This window comes from Vigna angularis, chromosome 3, assembly GCF_016808095.1.
Source record: "Vigna angularis cultivar LongXiaoDou No.4 chromosome 3, ASM1680809v1, whole genome shotgun sequence".
Classification (NCBI taxonomy): domain Eukaryota; kingdom Viridiplantae; phylum Streptophyta; class Magnoliopsida; order Fabales; family Fabaceae; genus Vigna; species Vigna angularis.
Window position 1 is genome coordinate 949,026 of NC_068972.1, and position 24,778 is coordinate 973,803.

A 24,778-nucleotide genomic window follows, 5' to 3' on the forward strand; every position below is an offset into this window, starting at 1 on the left:
CCCCTTTCGAACTCTTTAAACTATTAGAGCAATTAAGAACATAATTTATTTTTAGTAATGATAATATTTAAAAGAAAAAGGAACATCAAGGGTAAGTGTGATTTGGTATTATTTAGTTGGATAGATAATAGCCCACAGATTCCTCCCAAACTATACAATTATTATATAATTATTATGTAATTAATGGTTTCTTAAGCTCCACCAGCAAGGCACACGAAAACCACCAAAATCAAATATCCAATTATCCGTTCACACCGTGAAGCAAGGGTTTTCTGCTACTTCCCTTCTACACAACTTTCAAAACACTCTCAACACTACTTCACTCACTCTTTCCCTGTTCCAAATTTCAACAGAATACAATATTAATAACAATAAAAAAAAAGGGAAAAAAATTGAATATTTTCAAAATATAAAGTTAAAGATTGGAAAATAATTGCATCAAATGGTTCTTCAAAATTTCCGCTTAAACTTAGGTCGCATTTTCTGCATTCCCCTAACCGTTACGGTTGTTCTCTCCTCCGCCGTTCCCTTTCCTCCCGCCGCCGCCACTACCACTGCAGCATTCTCTCACCACCGCAGTATCGCCGCCTCCGCATCGCCGATGAATACGTCGCCGCTGTCACAGTCTCACTCTCCGCCTCCTCCGGTGGCGAAGAAGGTGGAGCACGCTATGGAGATGTTCGGCGACGTGAGAATCGACAACTACTATTGGCTCCGAGACGATTCCCGCACCAATCCCGAGGTGCTGTCTTACCTCAACCAGGAGAATGCCTACACCGATTCTGTCATGTCTGGTGCGAATCCTCTTTTTTTTTTATCCTATTTCGCTTTCACAGTTTTTTTTTAGTTTTCTTCTTACTTTTGATTTATATTTTTCTTTTGAAAATACAATCCGCCCAAGCATGAAAGTGTAGCACAGTCTAAGCACGACTGTGCATGTGTGAATTTACTGAGGAGTCTTGGTTACAGTAGCATAAAGGCATCGTTGGTTTTTTAATTGATTGCACGGACTCGTCTTCTTGGTTATGAATTTATGAAGTTTGGTTCTCGGGAAGGGAATTGTACACTGTATTTGGTGCGGTGACAGACGAGGAAAATTTGAAATAATTTGGATTTGCTCTCTTTTCTGTCTCAGTTTTACATTCCATCTGGATTATTATAAAGCAACAGTTTAGGCAAACAGACCAACTTTGACCTGTGATTATTCTACGAACAACGAAAATTCCGAGCTAGTAATTAATTCACAACTGATATAATTTGATATAAGTTTGTAGTCAATTTGTATAATTTTTTTTCTTAAATTCAACTGTGCACAAGACAAAACGCCTCCTGAACAGTAGATCCTAATGGCTATAGAAACCATGCCACCATCAGATGCATCCATGCTTTCTAAAGTTTATTGCCAAGCTGGAGGTTGATTGATGGGTTGGTTCCGGTGTAACTTGAGGAGTGCTATTAACGCACTCGTGTTAATAAAAAATTATTGAAAACTACAAAATCATGACAATCATTAAATAAAAAGTATGATCCCCAAAATTCTGAGATTTTTAATTTTTGACTCATAGCATACTGCATTCAAAAGATTGTGTTTCAAAGTGTTACAAGAATTTCTCTTATGAGTTTACAAGTCAGTCTTCTGTTTCGCAATATATAGAAATGATTCATCGATAAACTGAGCAAATATAAATGGGTAAAAGGCTCTAGGACTGTGTGGTGCGGACTTAGGAATTCCTTTGCTGTATCTAACCTCTTCACCGCCATGCACACTCACTTTTAAAGGAAATTTATTTTGATTAGCAGAGAAAGTTATCCTCGTTTTCTTTAAATTTCTAGGAACTAAGGAATTTGAAGATAAGCTTTTTGCTGAGATAAGAGGAAGGATTAAGGAGGATGATATCTCTGCTCCTTTACGCAAAGGGCCTTATTACTATTATGATAGAACTTTGGAAGGGCAAGAATATGTTCAACATTGTAGGCGCCTTATATCTGATAGCCAAAAGGTGCCATCTGTGCATGACATCATGCCCACAGGACCTGAAGCTCCTCATGAGCATGTTATTTTGGATGAGAATGTCAAAGCACAACATCACAAGTACTACAGCATTGGTACCTTTAAGGTTAGATCATAGTATAATGGCATTTCATTCACTTTCATCTGTCTTGTTTCCCAACTTCCAACTGCTTTTATTTTATTTTAAGCTACGTTTATTTTCAGGTTAGCCCAAATAGCAAGTTGGTAGCATATGCAGAAGATACCAAAGGAGATGAAATATATACTGTTTATGTCATTGATGCTGAGACTCGAGCTACTATTGGAGATCCTCTTGTTGGTGTAACAGGATACCTTGAATGGGCTGGCAATGATGCTTTAGTTTACGTCACAATGGATGAGATTCTCAGACCTGACAAGGTGGGCCGTACTCCTCTGGAATCAGTATTGTTGTCCCATTCAGTTCTAATAATATTTTGTTTTTCAACAATAGCAGCAACAGCAACCAAAACTTTTCTCCTACTAGACGGGGCCAGTTAAATAAATCAAACCATACCATTGTGTTCTTTCCAAAATCACCATTTCATTCAAGATCACTTATTAATGATCTTACTTGGTCTTTCTTGGTCTACCCGTACCTTTAGTTGTTGAACAATCCTTCATCTTACCAACTACTATAATTGGAGCCTCTATTTCCATCATAAATTCAACTCAGCTAAATTCTTGCATGTCCAACTCTAGACCCGTTTGATGGGCATTGTAAATCCCAAACTGATTAGGAGTGAAATTGGCCAAAGTTAACTTGAAGTTTAGCCTGATAAAAATGCTGAAAACAGGAATATGTGATTTGTGATTTACTGTGTGATGATGTGGTTCGATGTGGCAGTGGTACTGAATGTTTTCTGCCTAATTCGTAGCCAGACACTTAGTTCTGATTGATTAGGGTTCAGTTTTTGCTTATTAAGGGGAAAATGTTTTCTTTTTAATTTGAAAATAATAGTTATAATAATTAGGTTTGTTTATTAAAAAGAGCTAAAAACTCATAATCTGGAGGAAAGACTCTATCACAGTTTCTTTTTTCCAAATATGAAACAAGCAGGTCCAAGCCTTGCTCCAATCTGGTATTTAGATATGTTCACAATGTTTATTTTTTTCCATAAAAAGAATTCCCTTTCGGTGGTCTCATTTCTAAATCCTTGCACTTGTTAGTTGTCTACTTTCTCCGCTAACATCTTAAGTAAATACAGGTATGGTTTCATGTGCTGGGAACAGAACAGTCAAAGGATACACTTCTTTACCAGGAAAAGGACGATATGTTTTCTCTCGATCTTGGAGCTTCTGAAAGCGAGAGATATTTGTTTGTTGCTTCAGAGAGCAAAAATACAAGGTTCAATTTTTATATGGATGTTTCTAAGCCTGAAGAGGGTCTTAAAGTTTTGACACCTCGTGTTGAGGGTATTGACACAACTGTCAGCCATCGTGGAGATCATTTTTTTATTAAAAGGAGAAGTGATCAGTTTTTCAATTCGGAGGTTGTAGCTTGTGCTGTCAATGACACCTCTTCAACTAAAGTTCTTATTCCTCACAACGAAAGGTAAAACAATCTATGTATCATTGCTGCTCAGTTGCTTTGTGCACTCTGGCCATAACCTTGATAAATTATATAGCGACTTATTTTATGAATGTGTATGGACCACTGGGTAGTGCATTCAGATATAAAAATTACACCTTAATTAAGAGTAAAAATCTTTCTGAACAATGCGGTCATTTATTGCTAATTTCCTACTTTCTGCTTTAGTTACTAGAAAAAGATGAATTGTTCTTGTACTAGATATAATATTCCCCTTTTAAGAGCCATGTATTAGTATGTGTCAGTTAAGCCTGCATTCTAATAGAAGGCTATTTTCTAAGATGCTTTGTAAGTAATCGTTTGCTGCTTATGCAACTTTCTTTTCTTTGTCACTTTTGTTGTTGTTCCATTAAATTGTTCTTGATAATTCAAAAACTGTTTTGGGTTGTTAACTTTCAAACTCAACTTTGGTCAGCTGTTCCTTGGCTGGTGGTATTATATTCCAGTACAGTTTATGGTGAACTGATTTTCTGCCACATTATATTTATATGATGATCCTTATCATCTCAACATCCAAAATCATTAGCATGAATGAGAAACAATAAAAATTCATGGAGCTTGTGTCTTTCTCTCTAACCAAATCTTACATTGAATTTTTTTTAGTGTTAAAATTCAGGAGATACAACTTTTTAGTGATCATCTAGTAGCATATGAGAGAGAAAATGGTCTACAAAAAATAATCGTTTATCACCTTCCCCCACTTGGTGAACCACTAAGAAGCCTTGAAAGCGGCCAAGCAGTTAGTTTTGTTGATCCTGTATATTCAGTGTATTCTTCGGATTCAGAGTTTTCATCAAGTATTTTAAGGTTTTCGTATAGCTCATTGAGGACTCCTTCCTCTGTATATGATTATGATATGAAGACAGGCACTTCTGTTTTGAAGAAGATTAACTCGGTAAGTTAAATGGGCTGGTAAACTTAAATTTTTCCGTTTTGCATCTGCCCTTTTTTCAGTCTTAACAGTTTGTCATATAGACTTATTTGTTCTATGCAAGTTTTTGTATTCCCCGTTGTTAAAGTGCTTCTTTCTGGTATATCATAATTTTGACCTTTTGAGATGTTATGCATACCCATGCTTACCTTGGCTTTGTTATTCTGATTGGCATTCATAATTTTTTAATGATTTCTTCATTTCATATTTGAGTTGTTATTGTGTGCTGGTTTTTTCTCAAGGAATTTACTGATGTTTGATGGATTTCGAAAGACAGCATATGAAATGCTAAAATTTGACTTTTGACATAAGTTGTCTCTTTGGTAAAACTGTGACGAGGGACAGGTCGACTTAGCCATATTTGGAGAAATACATCAAATTACTCCCTAAAAATAAAAAATATTCTAGTCCCTAAAATTACGAAAATAAATTCTAGTCCTTAAAATTGGCTACTATCAGTCATTTCATCAAATTACTCCCTAAAAATAAAAAATATTCTAGTCCCTAAAATTACAAAAATAAATTCTAGTCCTTAAAATTGGCTACTATCAGTCATTTCAGTGCTTAAATTGGTATTTGTCAGTCAATTTGGTCCTTCCACAATGTTAAGGACCAAATTGATTGATGGCTGTCAAGTAAGGACCGAAAAAAAAAAGAACGTAATGTACCACAATGCCAGAAGGCTCCTTGCAATGTGAAGGTATGAGAAAGGGATGTCGTATGCGGCCTTGTAGGATTTTCAATAGCACTATAGCGCTACTGTAGCAGGTAGTGGTCTAGATTAAACCCTTCCTGCTACAAGGGCTGCTGTAGCGGACCACACACTGAGCTGAATAGTGGCACTGTGTGTTGATTCAAAAACATCCGGGATTTTTTGGAGGGAAATTTTTGGGATTTTAATTTTCAAAATTGGAATATGTGGATGTGATAGAAGATTATGACTGATAAAATCCCACTAGTAATGGCTTTTTTCTGTTAATTATGGATGTTATTAATTTTGTGGTATATATTGACTTGTATTTTTTCCTGATTCAAGACACTAATGACCTTTTATTGTTAATTATGAATGTTATAAACTAGTAATTTTATCATTTTATATAGTTTAAAGGTATATAGTATACTTATTATATGAATTATAAAAGAATTTCAAAAATAGCAAGTCAGCTGCTATAAGCAATCTTGCTATAGTTATTTTGGAGCTCTCAGCAACATTCCATTTTCTGGGATTTAAAACATAGTGCAAAGAGGTTGTTTACATGACCGATCATCAAATCATAATTCTATTGTTGCCCTCAAGGACCATAAAAATAAGGGTTGTCATTTTTGGGAACTGAACTGATTGATTTGGTTAAGTTTAAGTTACCAAATTGACCTGTGATACCAATTTCAAGGATCATATAGATGCATAATATTTCAAAGGGTTCTGAGGCAATATTCATGGTATTCGGAATTTGTGAACTATTATAAATTCCAACTTATCTAGGCTTGAAAAGGTGTATGGTAATAATGGAAATAGTTATGGAAATAATGCCTCTTTATTTTATCGTCATTGTTATTGTTATTAGGTTTTCTTCTTTTTTCTTTGGGGTGGTTTAATTATTCTGTATGGTTCTATTTTACTCAGGTTCTAGGAGGTTTTGATTCAGCACATTATGTCACCGAAAGGCAGTGGGCACCTGCTTTGGATGGAACTTTGATTCCCATTTCTATTGTTTACCGTAAAGATGCTGTGAAGCTTGATGGATCAGATCCATTACTACTTTATGGATATGGATCGTATGAGGTAAAAACATATAAGTTTAGATAGATTGAATTGCATACAACAATACCAATTATGAATTCTGTCCTTTGATTTTTTATGGGATAATGGATGAAAGTTGCTAGCTGCTGTTTTCCATCATTCTTTAATGCTTGCCACTTGAATGTAAAAGGGATGTACTTTTTAAAAAAAATTGCTGCTAAACACTCACATTTTTCTCTTATTAGAAATAAGATATAGTCCTATCTTTGTATTATATCATTTAAATACAACATCCCTTCTGATTGCTTTATGTGATTATTGATTCAACTAGTAAAGATAGTTATTTGTTTACTTCAATGTTTGCTCTTCTATATATGGACGGTGGGCACCATATGTTAGCCTGTCTGTTCCTTTGGTTACAGATTTTTTCCGTTTAGGAATCTGGTCTTTACACCTTTAAACATTTCTCCTTCTGTTTCTTCTATAATTTATAATTTAGTGACCTCAAATTGTCAACAGATATGCATAGACCCCAGTTTCAAATCAACAAGGCTTTCATTGTTAGATCGGGGTTTTGTATATGCCATAGCTCATATACGTGGAGGTGGGGAAATGGGGAGGCAGTGGTACGAGAATGGGAAGCTGTTGAAGAAAAATAACACTTTTACTGATTTTATTGCATGTGCTGAATATTTGGTTGAAAAAAAATTCTGTTCTAAGGAAAGACTGTGCATTGAAGGAAGAAGTGCTGGTGGTTTGCTAATCGGTGCAGTTCTTAATATGAGACCAGATTTATTTAGGGCTGCTGTTGCAGGGGTACCTTTTGTGGATGTTGTGACAACAATGCTTGATCCAACCATTCCTCTCACTACTTCAGAATGGGAGGTAATTTTTTCTCTTATTCTGCCATTTCATATGGACATTTGAAGACATTTTGAATTGGGTTTTGGAAGAGGAATTGTAGGAGTCAAGATAGTTGATTGAATTAATGTATTCTTGCTTATTGATGATAATATGCTAACGGGACATGTTTCCTTGCTAAAATGCATGAATTTGTCTAGCCAAGTCACTATAAAAACCGCTTCTACAAATTTGTTTCTCATAGTATACTCTAATCTTGTTCAACCTTGCTGTGCACCCTATCATTTTCCATGTTTTTTAGTGGGTTTAACTGGGCCCTTCCTTTTAATTTTGTTGCAGAAATACTGTTTTCATAATTTGATTTATACATGGTCTTGTGATGCCTTGGATCCCGTTTATGTTTTAGTTTTTTTACTGGGTCCTTAGACCAGTGAAATTGTTTTAGCATTCTTTCTCGTCTTATTTTCATAAAATGTATCATATTATAAATGTGGAGTTATTTTTTTCATTGTCATACTATTCACTTGTCGTTTAAACTTATGCAATAAGAGGCATTATACAGCCATCAAAATTATTCGAGATTATTATAATTGTGCGGGTCTTTGTTTCACATGTGTAATAACATATTTTGAATTTCATTATTCAAGCTAGTCCACATAGTTCTATGATGGTATTTCTCTTGTTTTTTCTTTTTCACAAATGAGATTGTTTCCTTGTGTTACTGCAGGAATGGGGTGATCCTAGAAAGGAGGAATTCTACTTTTACATGAAATCATATTCCCCCGTTGATAACGTGAGAACCTTTTGGCTGTGCTTGATGCCTTGTTGTTTCATTGGCTATCATTCTTTTTCAGTCCGAGCATAATTTTTAATTTTTCTCTTGTACTATATGAATTTTAGGAATATTTTTTTTCTAAGTCCTCTCTCATTTTACGCAGGTGAAGGCACAGAACTATCCACACATTCTTGTTACAGCTGGATTAAATGGTAATCATATCTGACTCAAGTCACTAAAATGTTCTTCGTTTTTAACTTTAATACTTAAAGCCAGATCATTCTTTCTGTTTTGTGATTACTGATAAATTGGCTGGAAAGACATCTTTGGTTTTACGCGTGACATGTGCATCTTACATCCGCTTGTGCATGCTGTAGACCCACGCGTTATGTATTCTGAACCTGCGAAGTTTGTTGCAAAACTAAGGGATATGAAGACTGATGATAGCATCCTGTTGTTTAAATGCGAGCTTGGTGCTGGACATTTTTCTAAGTCGGGAAGGTAATCTCATATTTCTCGTTTTTTTCTACCTGTACTTTAAATTTAAGAAAATTTTTAAGTAAATAATAATAATCTATAACTATATATAAAGATAATACACCTCTTTGGTGTCCTCTTTTATTTTTTCATTTTATCCTCTTAATTACTTTTTTAAATTCAAATAATTACTCATTATAAAATAATTATTTACTCTTTTATCAACCACTTTTCAAATTTAATTAATTACTTATAATAAAAAAATTATTTACACGATATTATCTATAATATTTTTGTTTCAATAACTAAAATTTATATATATATATATATATATATTCAATTTTGTCTTTTAATTACTATTTATAAAATTTAAATAATTTGTAGATATTTAAAAATGCTTACACAGCATTACATAACGGCTGTGTACACTAATAATAATAATAATATTAATAAAGTATCATTGATATTAAACATTTTCCAGTCACGTTTCTTAAAACGAAAGAAAATGTGTCAGAAGATTTTTGTCTTGGATTGTGAAAATTTCTGTTCAATGCTATTTTTTGTCTTGAATTGCAAATTGTTTTCATGACAAACAATTTTTTATTTTGCATTCTTATCATAAGATATCTTACGGCGATTAGGTTGAAGATATTTGGATAGACAGATTATAATGAACGTTTTTTGGAAAGAGATATAGAACATGGAAAAGATGACAATACATATAAGGCAAAAAAAACCAACTTGGGAACTAGAGAGGCCATTTCGTTTGAGAAAATGTTTTCTACTTTTAATTACAAAATTACGGTCTTATTTTCACTTCGTTTCTAATTTATTTGCGTAGGAAAAAATAAGAACAGAAAACAATAAAAGCCTAATTTCATAATATGCTTATTCAAAAAATTGAATATAGGAAATAAAGTAAAAGTATGCTAACATTTTTATAGGTTTGTATAAGTTAGAAAATGGAGACAAATGATTTTCTAAAACCAAATGCACTTACTGAAATCTTTTGCAGAGAAGTTAGATAAGAGACTTTCTAAAAATGTTAAAGTATGTAAGTTGGTTTTTATTTATAACAAATTGATTTATTTTACCTTTTTATTCTTTTATAAATAGTTATTAAAAAGTTTACCCAAACTGAAACAATAAGGAGATATTTGTTTTATTTAAATTAAATGCACATTAATCTTAACATACTAAAATTATACTTTTGCTCAGAGTATAATTTTAATATGAACCAGAATATAACGCGAGTCTTGACCTCGTTCTACCTCTTCTATTTTGGTGGCAGATGGTATGGTTTTACCTTTTGTTAGTCATTAATGTTTTTCTTCTACCTTTTGGAATGATAAAAAATTATAATCTTGTTCAGTTTTAAAAATTAAAAAGAAAATGTTGCTGAAATGGAATCAGACAACTGTAGATTTTCTTTGTTTTGCTTATTCATGTGTTGTGTGTCGATGTAGATTTGAGAAGCTCCAGGAAGATGCCTTCACTTATGCATTCATCATGAAGACTCTAAACATGATTTAGTCTTTAGATGCATGTGGTGCTGATGCCGTCCAGATGGGTGATTAATACATCCATGGCTTGAGTGAGAGCTTATTGTGTCAGACATTTGGGCCATCTTAGGAATTAAATTGCTCGCAATTTCAGACAATCTGATATTGCCTCTGCAATACAGAAACCTGTCATTTGTACAATTGAAGTAGTAATTTATATTACAAATAAGAGAATACGGCAATTAAGGATGAAGCATATGTGCTTATCTTTTAAAAAATAATGTCTGAATTACTGTTAACCTGGATTTTGGTTGACAATATATTATCCACGGCAGTGTTTTTTTATCTTAAAAAAGGCAAAAAGACCGAAACACCCCCGACTTATTATTCAAGTTGAAACCTGATTGCTCTTCCCCATTGATTTCGTTGCACGCCCTCTGTTTCTACTGCCGCTGAATAGTGCTACGACACGAAAGAACATGCAACTTTTTTTTTTTCCTTTTACATTCCCGATTAGTTATCCTGGAAATTTTCTGGATTTGTTATTCTGGAAACTTACTGGATTGCTCTTCTGAAACGGTGAGTTGTTTGCATTATAGTATTCAGAATTTTGTCTTTCCTGAACAGCTTTCTAGAATGTCCAATCCGTAACAAGTTTGTGGATTAATTCGCAAGGGTAAAACTAGTATTTTAAAAGTTATGGGGTGCAGGTAGTAATTAGGGATACAGAAGCCTATCTTAGATCCCTGGTATATGAACTCGCATTTTATATCTACAAAAGAACAAATTTGTTTACATAAGCAATTATTTTATGTGAAACATATATTAAGATAATCTTTTTATCTATAAACAAATAAGATCTGTATTGAAATAATATTTTACCTCAAACAACTTTTTAAAGTAATTTTTATTTTCTTAGTCGAGTTTTTTCATTATAAAATAAGACATGAGAGAATTCCAATAGCTGAACTGCACAAGGGCTCAGACCTATTATCAGCTAAATTAACCATTTGTTGGTATGTGGTGTATTAAGCTTGATAGCAAATTTTATGAAAGATAAAATGAAAATATATATCTCAACTTGTTGAGAACTTCTGACTAGAAAGCTTCTAAAACTAATTGAAATATATAATGGAACTTTGATTTATGTAACAATTGAAATATCTAACTAATTATAATAGGACATTTAGATATTAAATAAGAATGTATAAGAGAAGAATAAGTCTGACTCTGATTCTAAGACCACAGAGATTTCTGTATTATAAATGGTATGTTTATCTTCCTAACATTTTGTTTTATTTGAATTATGTTTGTTAACACTTTATTCCATCCTCTTTTAACATCCTCCACCATACAACTCTTTATAACATGAACCAACTGATAGTGATTTATATATATAGCACAACATCTAAAGTATTAGTCTAAGTTATAAACCAATAAATTTGTAATGTACATTATTGAGTTTTAAAAAAAATCAAGAAAAATGTTATCATTTTAGATAATTATGGTGAAGCTGGATATCTTAATTTGTAAGAAGTAAACAAAAGAAAAAGTGTCACTCCAGCTAACATATTTAGATATTTGATAAAGTGGAGAAATCAAACAAAATAATTCAATCACACCAGAAGGATGGGTCCTGACCATTGCGCAAATCTAGAAAAGCTTAATCCTTCCATATTTGATGTAAGTAGGATTCATAGATACCTATTTGATATCTATCACTATAAGTACCTTCTTATGTTAGGATGGCTAAAAAGGTTGAAACACATCTTAAAAAATTAAGATGATTAAGATATTATTTGGAGAAAACCTAGTACATTAATCTTTTAATGTAAATTTCAACTTTTAAAATTAGACTTGTAGAATAGTTAATCAATTTAGGATGTTAGAACCCTAACATTTTTATCATTATTGCAGTTAATAGCTGTTAGAACCCTAAATTTTATGGATAGGATTACCATGTTAAAGTCAGAACCTTTATACCTATAAGTCTTTTGAAGAGACACCTGGCCAAACTTGAAGAGTCTCAATTTCCATTTCTTTGCCTCCCCAATTATTTGTTAGCTTTGTTTTCTTTCTCACTTTTTTTTTGTTAGTCAATTCAATTTGACAAGCTTGAGGTGAGGTGATGGATGCCTTGCTATCCTATTCATGAATTAGTAGGCATGTCCTATTTTTTTATTAAGCACCCATCAGAAATTATGTGAATTTTTTTATTTTAAAGTATAAAATAATTTTTCTTTTTATTTGTAGTTCATTTAAGACTTGAGTTTAAAATTAATCTCACAGGAATACTTTGTAAGATAGAATAAAGAAATTAAGAATGTCTTATAACCATCTTCCAGCTAGTTATAATACACCAGTTGCCAGTTGAAACTGTTTGATTAAGGTGATAATGCCATGGACATATGTTGAATTCAATGAAGAAGTGGCTCTTTCTCTTTCCTCAGCCAATGACTGCGTACTCTTATTAACCTTTTTTAAGGATCCATTCCAATGCATTGAATTTTGTGGGCATTGATTTTTTGGTTTGACTTTTCTTTCATATTTTTAACTATATTTCTATTTTTTTTTATAAAAAAACATAAATATCCCGAATTCTTTTAGATTTCAAAAGATTTGTTTGTAAAAATACACTTTTCTTTTATGATTTTTTATTTTAAATTATGTAAGCGATTTGGCATAAAATTATATAACAAAAAATTACACAAGTCATAAAATTTTAATAATGAAAATAATTAATTAAAATTTGCATGATTTTGAAAATTAGATCATTTTTAATCTTTTAAAATCTCAATTAATTTTCACCACATTTTCTTACCCTAAAAAATATTATAGTTTTAATTAATATTATGAGATTCTTTTATAATTTTTAAAAGTATTGGCTAAATATAAAAATGCTATGGAAACTTAATTGAATTTATCATAACAATATCATTTTATTATTATTTCCTTTTTTCTTACCCTCTTTATTAAAATTTAAAAGGATTGTTAAAGTGTATTAAAGAGAGAGATATTAAATTGGGGTTTTTCATCTTTCTATTTTTTTATCTGAACAAATCATCAAATAGTTATCATAGAAGTGAATAACATTATTATACACATAATCTATGATTAGATGACAACCTCAAAATCCTTGACATCATAATAACTACAAATAAATTAAAAATTATGTTATACATAATATTTTCACACACTCTAGAAATCTAACTCTATGAAAGAATGAGTCTTCAAATTTAAAATTCCATATAATACAATGGTATTTTCAATTCTCTACTTAAAAATGATAGTTAGAATATAATTTTATAAATATAGGTAATTGTGTACTCATGATCAGTTCATTTCATATTTATAAAACAACATCAATGTACACAAGTGCACACTTTTAAAATTCGATGTGGGCTCTGCTCCACTAGCTTCAATATCCAAAGCAGTGGAAAGAATTTTCTGAGAATTATGGTGTTTATCAAACATATCTATGCACAGTATATATATATATATATAGTAATAAGAGAATTGGATCTCAAGGAACAATACCAATCTTGAATGTCAATGTTAGGAGTATGACTGCTAATAAAATCAGTATAAAATTCATGACAGCCTAAACTGTGCGATTGAACAAGTTGGATGACAACATAAAACCAACTCATGCATTGTTTAGTAAAAAAAAGAAGATAGCTTTTAGAGTGAAAGAGTCAAAGATTGATAGAAATATAAAAATGAATAAACCTGCAGACACAACTGCAGAAGCAACGGCATGATGAAGTAAAATTTGAAATTGGAAGAAGTAAGAGAAAACATAAGAAAAAAAGCATTATTGTTTATGTTAAAGTTTTGCAGTTGTTCCCTACCTGCAGCTAATCTGTCTGTTGTGGACAACATTTTCACACATGATTCTGTAACCAACGAAGGCTGTGTGTGAATGAGTGGATATGCAGATGTAGGACCCTCTTAATAGGAAGCACTGGTTTGGACTATAATGTTAGCTTTTAAGAAATTTGGGACCCTTTCTTAAAAGTCTTCAACTTAAAGTCTGCAAAATCCAAATTTCAGTTCAACCACAATCATCCCACATGGACCAATCTCTTTGATGGCGCAATCACCGCAATCTAATACCAATTTTCAATCACTGCATTTCCATTATTCCTTCACTCATTCCATTCTCATATATCTCATTAACACACTCTAATACACCACACAACTTGATAATTTCATGACCCTTTTTCCTCATTCTTTTCCATTTGTACAATACTATTCAATGAAATACTAAAAAGAAAACTAGAGTCTGAGTAACTGGTGAGACCATAGCCCACAACTTGACTATTGAATGAAAACAAAACCAGTCCCACTGGCTTGGCTAGAGGGCCTACGTGGTTGAGATGAGTGTTTCGTTCACTCTTTCCTTCTTTCTTTGGATTTATTTTCTAATTTTTGATTAGACACTTAATAAGACAATCCAATCTTCTCCTTATGCAGTCATTACCTCAAATTGAATGTCATTTTTACTTTTTCATTTCTTAAGTTCAATACCATTTTCTGTTGGAACCAAAAGTATTGTTGTGTGATATAAAAAAAATTATTTCACAGTGGTTTGGAATTTAAAAGTGATTCTAAATAAACTTATTATTTTTAAGTTGAAAGTGCTCTCTATCTCGATATCTTGATTTCTAACGTAAGTTAAAATTGAATTCCATTTGATATTTGCTTCAAGACGCTTTTTATCTTAATTCAAGAGTGAATCCACCTGAATGAATCTTGAATTCATTGAAAAAACACGTTAACGAGATTTGAACTCAATTATATAAAGATTAATATTATTTTCAATTCAAAATTTTTAAAAAGTAAATTAATAGATTTTTATCCAAAATTCTCATTTTTATCGAAGGTGAGACTTCATTTGAATAAATCTCAACTCTTATATTATGTGAGATTAATAGGGGTAAAAGTAAAATCTGATTATTTTTTTATTAACCAACTGAAATAATATTATATGTTAATCTACAAATAAATTTATGATTAAACTAAAATAATTTAGCAACAATTAATATATCATATTATTGATGGTTGGTTTTCAATTGATATTGTTTTCCTCATCATTACCAACCACCACTTTCTGATTTTGATCCATATTTGCATTCATAAACTTTTTTCATTGAAGGGATTGGAATTGGTTTTAGTAAGGAAATGGTGAAGTTATGCACATGAAAGTGGGTGATTGTTACAGTAACCATGAATAGTGTCTCTAATTGTTCTTGTCTCCCATGTTTTGCTACAAAAGTTCTTCAAGCTGCTTGGCCCATTACACTAATGAAAGTTCATTAGTTTGCTTGTGAATGTAAATCACTACCTAATTAACCTATATGCTAATTCAGTTTCTACTTTTGCAATTTACATGTGCTAATTTAGATTAAGCCATATTATATTCTTAAATACACCTAATTAAACTTATGGTAAATTAACTAATTTATAATTTATGCCGTAGTTTCCAATTGTCATGAAAACCTATAGAAACTCTAGAATTCCAAACAAAACACAAATATTTACTTTTATTATTGCATTATTATGAGTGATGTTCATAGAACCTAACTTAGAGGGATTTATTTGGTGACACACCCAAAAAAAATCATGAGAAGATGGACAAAAAATGATTTTACTACTTGTATTGGAATTTTTCAATTATCTATCATAAATTTAAGATGTTTTTAAAGTTTCATGATAATTAAAAGTAAATAAAATGTAAATATATAAGTATAATTACTCATCGATTTATTATCTTTAGTTTTTTAATTAAAGATGATATCTTAATTTTGTTTATAGATTTATTAAAAACTCACGTGTTAATTTTTTTTCCCCACAAAAAATCTGTCTACATCTTTAGAAAACGTTATTATTATATAAACATTGTTTATATTTAACGTGTGTAAAAATAACTTACAATCATTAAAATAATATTTTAGAAGAAACAGTTAAATTTTCAAAACCAATTTTGTTTAAATAAAAAAAAACAAATCTTTATATATTGTGTACACAATGATTTATAATTGGATTTTTATCCCAAAAATAAAAAGAAAAAAAAATTGACAAAATTTCAATAAGAATAGTACACTGCTAGAGATAGATTCTCTGAAACCATCGAACACTACTGCTTTGTTGTTTTGGGTGTATTTGAAGGAGATGATTTGAGGGTAATTTTTTAGTTGTTTTTTTGAGTGGATTTGTGGGTAATTGAGAGTGAATTTGGAAGTAAAATTTGTGAGAATTAGTGTAGGATTTAATTGATGTGATAGATTTAAAAAATTAGTTTAATTGGTAGAAATTAAAGATTACCAAAATGCCTTTAGTTATTAAAGTAATATAAAATGTTATTTATTAATGTTATATTTAATTGTAAAAATGTTTATAAAGAGACAAAAATTATAAATAATTTTTAAAATTAATTTTTAAAAATTATAAAAATTATAATGTAGTAAAATGATTTATTTTTAAATGTAGTATTTGTTTGTAATATAATTTACTATCAAGTAGTATCAATTTATTTGTTACGAAAGTGAGAACGATTAATTTTAAACAAACAAATAATTAAATGAAGTTATGATATTACATGACCTAAAAAAAAGGGCAACATTTAAACATACAAATATATTTGTAATAGTTCATGATGATGTTGCTTCAGTAAGGTATCGTTGCAATGCATTGAAACGATATTGCATTGACATCCCTATTAGACGTCTTGTATGAGATGGATGCGCAGATAAAAATTCGAAGCATTATCTGAATAAATTATGATCTTCAATGTTCATAATCCGTAATAAGTTTTCAATTTCTTCTTTAGTTGGATTAGATGATTGAATCCTAGCATTTACCAGGGATATTCGACGCTCCATGGCCTGTGTATGTCGTTCAAGAGCAACAGATAGTCTTCTTGATTGATTAATTTGTTTTTGCAGTTCATCAATAATTCGAGAGTCCATCTAATTTGCAGATCAACAGGTTGACAATAAATAAAACTAGCAAAGCTGATGTGAAAGATAATAACATTGAAAAATAGGTAACGTAATATTTCAAACACATAAGTCAATTTAAGAACAAAAAAAGCATGTAATACATTATCAGAATAATAATGAACTTAATCATCTAAATGGTGAAGAATTAAGTTAACATTTTGATTCAGGTGAGCAAATTGGTGGTTCATGTCAAGGGATAGGTTTGCCAAGTTATCTTCAATACGTTGAACCCGCCCTTGCATTTATTTCATACCTTGCATTCTGTGTTGTAAGTCTTGTACCCCCTCCCACATTTGAGTCATCATATTAGGATTTGAAACATGTGGAGGAGGTTCCACAGGGTTGTCATGATGATGTGGTTGCTCTTCTTCATCATCATCACTGACAGCGTGTTGCCAAACACCGTTGACATTAATAATATTCAACCTCTTCAAAGAATTTATTGAAAAATGATGTCTGGTCCCAATATGAGTGATGGCATTGCCATGAACATGTACTCCACAATATTGTATGATTTGGGTGATCAGGACACCATATGGTAGGGGTGTGTCACTGGCCTTGCATTTAAGCATATGTTGCATGATGTGATGAGGCCAAATGATAGTTATATTATTTTTAAGCACCCATATCATAAAGATATCCTCTTGCAATAACTTTGCAAAATTTGCAAGTCGTGGAGTCAGCATGTGGACAATAACATAATGCAGAAAAAGTATTCTCTGCATTGTCCAGGTTGGTCTCCTTCTCCACCGTTCTCCTTCTCCAGCTTCTTCCACTGCTTCAACAACCATGGTTTCCAGCTCTATGCAATGCCTGCAATGGTGGATTGGAGCTTCTCCAGCTTAGCCTATTTGCATTTTCCAGGTTCCTCAAACTTCAGCCGGCCTCCACCTCTACGCCAAGCTTCCCTCTCATGTCGTCGTCATCATCATCGAACTCACCGCCTCCAACTGATGGCACACAAAGATGGAACCGGATTCACCTTATTGGAACCGAATACGGAGGTCAGAGAAACAAAGGGGGAACCAGATACTCTTGCGGGTGGAACCGGATACACCTCGTATGTGAATTCTTCAAAAATATGGAACTAGATACTCCACCTATGGAACCGGATACAGGTCCGTGCGTCAATGCTTCCCCCCTCTGGAACTGAATACTCCATCCATGGAACTGAATAAGCTTTCAAATTTTTTGTTCCGACAGCACTGTTCATCGTCTTCTTTATCTCCGAACACGCAGTTCCACTAAACACATTCTTCTTCATGCCTTCAAGTCCTTCTTCCTCCTCATCTACATCATAACCACTGAAAAACAACAATTAAATAAGCAAAGAACATACTACAATACTAACCTAACTCATGTGTTGTTCTTCGTCGTGATTCCAAGAAACCGGCGTTGCTCTTCGGTGTCAATGGAAGAAACCGAACACGTTACACTTTCAACACCACCTGCGCACACACCTCAGGGCACAAATATATTAACTCCTTCTGATCGTTCAATAAACACACCAACGTACCCAACACCAACCACTTATTAGTGGATGTTCATGGTCAAAAGCGTTTTCAAAAATTGTCACTGTGTGTAGGAATCTTTCCTGTGTAAAGACTGTCTCAAGCAAGCTCATCAGGCAATCTCTGCAAGCACGACAAGCCAAAATACCTCGTGAATCTACAGTAGCCCTAGTAAAAACATAAGCCCATTGTTCTTCTTCACGTCTTTTTACTTTAAAATTGTTGGACTCGGTTCTGTAGTTTTGTGAATCGGTTTCGCAAGTTAAGCTGATATACACAGAAGGAATTGTTTAATAGCTTCAGGGTACATATGACATTTCACCAACAATCCCTCCAGATCTCTTCACTTTGCGGGTGATGAAAAAGCATGTCATCCCGCAAATTCGTCTTTACCAACACTTGCCTTTTCGCTCGTCTGAATATTACTTGCTTTTCAAACACTCGCTCGCATTCACCTCTAAACAGTACAATCTATTCAAGCGAACACAGTGTAAGAGATAGTGTTGTTCGATAAATAAATAATGAATATTAAAAAAAATGAAAATTATTCTGAAAGCACATTTCACAGCAGTAGGAAAGTCATTTTCAATATTTCGGTGAATATGAAAATATTCAATTATCATAATATTATGAATAATGATAATTAAGATCCCTTAAAAAAATTAAGATGAAAAAAAAAGGGAAAAAAGAAAAGATTCTCTCCATCACCAAAAGTGGTGGGTAAAAAAAAGTATTGTGTGCTTGTGAATTTGTTGCATAATTATAACAAGTTTCGAATATATTCATACATCAATTCATCTTAATTATTCTTTAAGATATCATCTTTAGTAAAACGCACATCTAAATTAAATTAACACATTATCTGAATAAACACACGGTATTTTTGTTAAAACCTCATGATATTACTGATAAATTAAATTATTATAAAAAGGTAAACTAAAGATGAAGCAAAAAAAAGAACATTGTAATGTTTTTTTATTATATATATATATATATATATATATATATATATTTATTTATTTTTATTCATATGATAAAGAGTGAAAATTGTGTTGCTGTGAAGGAAGGAAGATAAGTATGCTTATTGATAGAGAAAAGTCAATATTCATCCTGCTTCTAAAAAACAAATAAATAGTGATAGTTTGTTCCATGCTATTTAGTGAAAAGGAATCCACCAAATAATCTACCTATTTTTCCATCATATCACGATTTAAAAAATAAATAAATAATAAGATCATAATATTTAAATAATTTGTTTAAAAGTTAGCCAAAAAAAAGTATAAAATTTTGAGAAAAAAAAACTTCACCCTTGATTTTTCATATTATTTGTTAATACTAAAAATGAAGTAGAGAATCTATTATTAATACTATTTTATGAAGAAGAAAAATCACTTCTAGTGGAGCAAACTCTTTTAAAGAAAATTAAGAAAATGATATTATTGTTAATGACGTTTGTGACATGCAAATTATAACATGTTTGGATTATCATTTCTTACATGTTAAGCATACTTGAAAAATGTATATATTCTTTGCATCTTTTACTTTAAACATGGTTTTTAAAGTTTTACGATAGTAACATAATCATATATAAAGTAAGCCAATCCAAAATGCGAAACATATGGATTATAAATAGTAGAGTTTAATCTTATGTATTATATATTTTTTATTATTATAAGATACTTTATAAATTTTTCATTACTTTTTCTTAAAATAAGACTGATAATAAACACAATAAAAAAAATACAAGAGACATTCCTTCTACTAAAGATCATGTCTTTAGCTTTGTCTTTATTAAGAATAAATGTTCATTTAGCAACTGAATTTTGTAATAAATACCAATCATTGTACTGTTTTTTATTTACCTTTCATTTATTGTATGTTACACTATTTTTTTCTTTAGTTTTCAAATTAAAAGTTGCACAAACAATAAAGAGAGAATGATGGGTAGCATTTCTTACAAATTCAATGGCACGAGTAAATAACAAATATTATATTATGTGTAATGATTTATTTTATGATAAGATTTGAAGATGGATTTAAAACACTGGAAATGAGTGGATTTAAGTAAAAAGAGATGAAAATGAGATTATTTAGATGGAATTAATATATTTTTGGTTTTTCTATCTCTACCAAAGTAAATCCTTATAAACAAATACAAGTTTACAATTGACATGTTTTTTTATAATTATTTAATGAGAAAAGTTCTAATAAAATAAATTAAATTTATTTGAAATTTTTATAAATTAATTTTAAATTAAAAATATTTATTTTTTCTTATTAACTTTACTCCTCTTTTATTTTTATTTCTCATATTTAACACCGAGTCTCCGTTTTTATGAATAAATTTAATTTCTGAAATAAAATTTCTGAAATAAAATTTGAAGTAAATTTTCCTGTGTTAATGTCATTAGTCATTATTCAAAAGTCATAAACAGGTCATTCTTCAGAAATCTACAAGAGAATGACTAATATTCTATTATTTTTATTTTAAAATAATAAGAACGTACATGTGGAAATTTTAAATCTGAAAAACGAGAAAATAAATTATCTAATCAGTGTCTGCTGTGCTTAAGATCTTTTACAATATATGTCAAAAAATGTAGATTTACAGTAATTATTTTAATAACTATATCAATCATAATCAATTATTTGTTCATAGTGTAAAGAACTTTACTGTCATGACATGATACATAGAAATTAAATTTAAACATAAAATTCTAAAAAAAAGGCTATTTTACTTATAAAAATAGTCCATTAATAATTATGAAAGCATACTGTTTTTTTAAATATGTGATATTTTCCTATAAAAATATAACAAAAATAAAGGTGGTATTAGTATTAAAAAATGCTTAAGTTTTATACATTGTGACGGTAAAAAAAATTACGTCATTAAAATTCTATCAATTATTATACATAATTATATTTTGTTTATAAATTAAATTATTTAATTTTTAAACTTTACGAAACTCATAAAATATTCTCTCCAGGAAATCCCATTATAGTCTAACATGGAATTATGTTTATCACAGAGAAAAATAAAAAGTATTTCACATATTATTTATTAAAATATTTTACGAATTTTATAAATATTTAAAATGTAATGATGTATAATTTCATTTAAAAAATTATTTTTTATATTAATTTAATATGAAATACATATTTAATTATATATATTAAAAAATTATCAACTATTTTTTTTTCATTATTTTGCTTAAAAACTAAGAATACAGTTGAATGAACGTGCGGCGTACCAAACATCCAATTTATTGTCCCCTCATTGGGTTTGTCGTGGGCCATTGTTTTTTTTTCTTCATTTTTCTATTCTCTCCTTTCAACATTTTAGTAACACATTTCTTATTAATGTATTTTTTTTAAACCTTCAACTAATAAAAAAAATCATATAATTATATAACTCAACAAATTATTATATATGTCAATTTATTCAATAACATTTACGAATTACTTTCTGAATATAAAAAAATATTAGGTCTCTAGGTATGACTAGACTACATAGCATTGTCAATACATTCTGATTTAATTACAATAGTTGATTAAAATAATAAAAAAGGAATTTAAAAGCTTAATTGTTATTCTTGATCAGCACTACAAAATGATCATGCTTTAAAATATATTAGCTCATTTAAAAAAAATTATATAGGTTAATTTCCTAGGAACAGAAAAAAATAGAAGTCCAGAGGAACAATATCAAGAGATTAAGAACTCTATGTAAAGAATAAAAGAACCAATAAAACAAATGGAATGTGTTCAAAGAAAATGACATCAAGGGTTAGGTCCTTCAATACTTACATGTAATAAATAATACACATAAATTTTTATAAAATCATGAAAAGATTGGTTAAATTGAAAATAATAAAACTTACGAGAAGGTGAATTTTGATTTAGAAAATAGGAGAGTGGAAAGAATTTGATTTGAATCTGGTGCGCTCCAACGTTCAAATAGACCAAGGATCCTCGTGATTCATCAAACGGTCAGAAATTTCCATGTGAAGTTCTTTAAATTGATCCCAGGCTCGCTGGTAAAATCCCCCTTCCATTTCACTCACAAGCTCTTTTTATTCTTCTCTGACTATGTATCTATAAATATCAGAAACTGCATGCAGATCTCCAACAAACAAAATTACAATGCTTATTTTTCACCATTTTTATCATCATTATACCTTCTTCTCTACGTGAAATAATACAATAAGAACCCCAATGTCCCACTCTTACTTTTTCAACCCTTCTTCTTTTTCTCCCTAAATTATACTCACTCTTCTTTTCAAATTTCTTTTCAAATTTCCCAAAGTTCTCTTCTCAGATCCCAACTTCACACCAATCCCTCATCTCAACAGACCCACCTTCCAAAAATGCAACTTGGGACATGTGTGTTGAACCTTGTTCTGATATTTTCACTTCTCGGTCAGTTCTCTGGAAGTGTGTCAGAGTCATCGTCTTCAACACCGCAGGCACCAATCTGTTCAGAAGAAGACAGGGCTTCACTTCTGAGCTTCAAAGCAGGCATTTCGCAGGACACGTCACAAACACTGTCCACGTGGACGGGCAGAGATTGCTGCGATGGTGGGTGGGAGGGAGTTCAGTGCAATCCATCCACAGGACGAGTAAACATGTTGCAGATTCAGAGGCCGGAGAGAGATGATGAAACGTTCATGAAGGGTACTCTTTCTCCATCTCTGGGCAACTTGCATTTCTTGGAGGTAATGATCATAAGTGGTATGAAGCATATTACAGGACCCATTCCTAATAGTTTCTCAAATTTAACCCACCTTACCCAGTTAATTTTGGATGACAATTCCGTTGGGGGTTGCATTCCTCCGAGTTTAGGTCGTTTATCCTTGCTTCAGTCCCTTTCACTCGCTGGAAACCATCTGAAAGGACAGATCCCTCCAACATTTGGGGGTCTGAGAAACCTTGTCCAGCTTAATTTAGCAAGAAATTCTCTGTCTGGTCCTATCCCCCTCAGTCTTAAAACCGTTATAAATTTGCAATACCTTGATCTCAGCTACAATTTGTTATCAGCTCCCATCCCGGATTTTATTGGGGAGTTAAAAAATTTGACTTACGTAGACCTTTCCTCTAACCTTCTAACCGGAAAAATTCCAGTTTCCTTGTTCGGCCTCGTGAATCTTTTAGACTTGTCCTTGAGCAATAACAAGCTCACAGGGAACATTCCAGATCAGGTTGGAAATCTGAAATCCCTGACCAGTCTTCAACTCAGTGCCAATCTGCTCACAGGGCATATTCCACTGTCCATATCAAGACTACAGAACCTCTGGTATCTCAACGTATCGAGTAATTGGCTTTCAGATCCCTTACCAGTAATCCCTACCAAGGGCATCCCTTCCCTTTTGTCCATAGACCTGTCTTACAACAACCTCAGCCTTGGAACTGTTCCTGATTGGATCAGAAGCAAGCAACTCAAAGATGTACATCTTGCTGGGTGCAAATTGAAGGGAAATCTTCCACACTTCACAAGACCAGACTCTTTGAGCTCCATAGACCTATCAGACAACTACTTGGTTGATGGTATTTCAAATTTCTTCACTAACATGTCCGGCCTGCAAAAGCTCAAGCTCTCCAACAACCAGTTGAGGTTTGACATATCTGCAATCAAGTTGCCAACGGAGCTCTCTTCCATAGACTTGCATGCAAATTTGCTGGTGGGTTCATTATCAACAATAGTGAATAACAGGACAAGCAGCTCTTTGGAGGTTATTGACTTGTCAAACAATTTCATTTCGGGACACGTTCCAGGATTTGTGGAAGGCTCAAGCTTGAAGGTACTAAACGTGGGAAGCAACAACATAACAGGTCCTATCCCAGTCTCTATCTCAAATTTGGTATATCTTGAGAGACTGGACATCTCAAGAAATCACGTATTGGGAACCATCCCCTCAAGTCTAGGTCAGTTGCTGAAACTAAAATGGCTTGATGTATCCATAAATGGATTAACTGGCCAAATTCCGAGTAGTTTATCACAGTTAACTAGCCTAAAGCATGCAAATTTCAGGGCAAACAGACTGTGTGGTGAAATACCACAAACCCGACCATTCAACGTCTTTCGACCGGTTGCTTACGGCCACAACTTGTGCTTATGTGGCAAACCTTTACAACCATGCAAGAAACACGGAAGCATGGGTCAGTGAGATGCTGACTCTATCATACTATATATAATATATATAAATGCTCATGTCCTGCGACCATTGTTACATAGAGCAAAATAGAATAGGCATTTCTTTTCTAGGTCGACCACAATGCAAGTTCAATTTTATAATTCAACATTGTTTCTAATAAAATATGCACTCATTTTATTACGTGCTGCTTAGATTGTATATTAG

General features: G+C 31.7%; 2 protein-coding genes across 2 annotated transcripts; both read left to right on the top strand.

The window, feature by feature from the left end:
* Positions 1–177: 177 nt before the first annotated feature.
* On the top strand, positions 178–10,252 carry LOC108326019 (uncharacterized). The gene is made up of 11 exons (XM_017559244.2): positions 178–794; positions 1,834–2,117; positions 2,216–2,410; positions 3,238–3,584; positions 4,224–4,515; positions 6,176–6,334; positions 6,812–7,177; positions 7,881–7,946; positions 8,092–8,140; positions 8,306–8,429; positions 9,872–10,252. The coding sequence occupies exons 1-11, from the start codon at positions 443–445 to the stop codon at positions 9,936–9,938; spliced, it is 2,301 nt and encodes a 766-aa protein (XP_017414733.1). The 5' UTR covers positions 178–442; the 3' UTR covers positions 9,939–10,252.
* A 12,230-nt stretch (positions 10,253–22,482) lies between these two features.
* On the top strand, positions 22,483–24,751 carry LOC108324963 (receptor-like protein 12). Its single transcript, XM_017557924.2, has 2 exons — positions 22,483–24,344; positions 24,451–24,751. The coding sequence occupies exons 1-2, from the start codon at positions 22,790–22,792 to the stop codon at positions 24,612–24,614; spliced, it is 1,719 nt and encodes a 572-aa protein (XP_017413413.1). The 5' UTR covers positions 22,483–22,789; the 3' UTR covers positions 24,615–24,751.
* Positions 24,752–24,778: the final 27 nt, after the last annotated feature.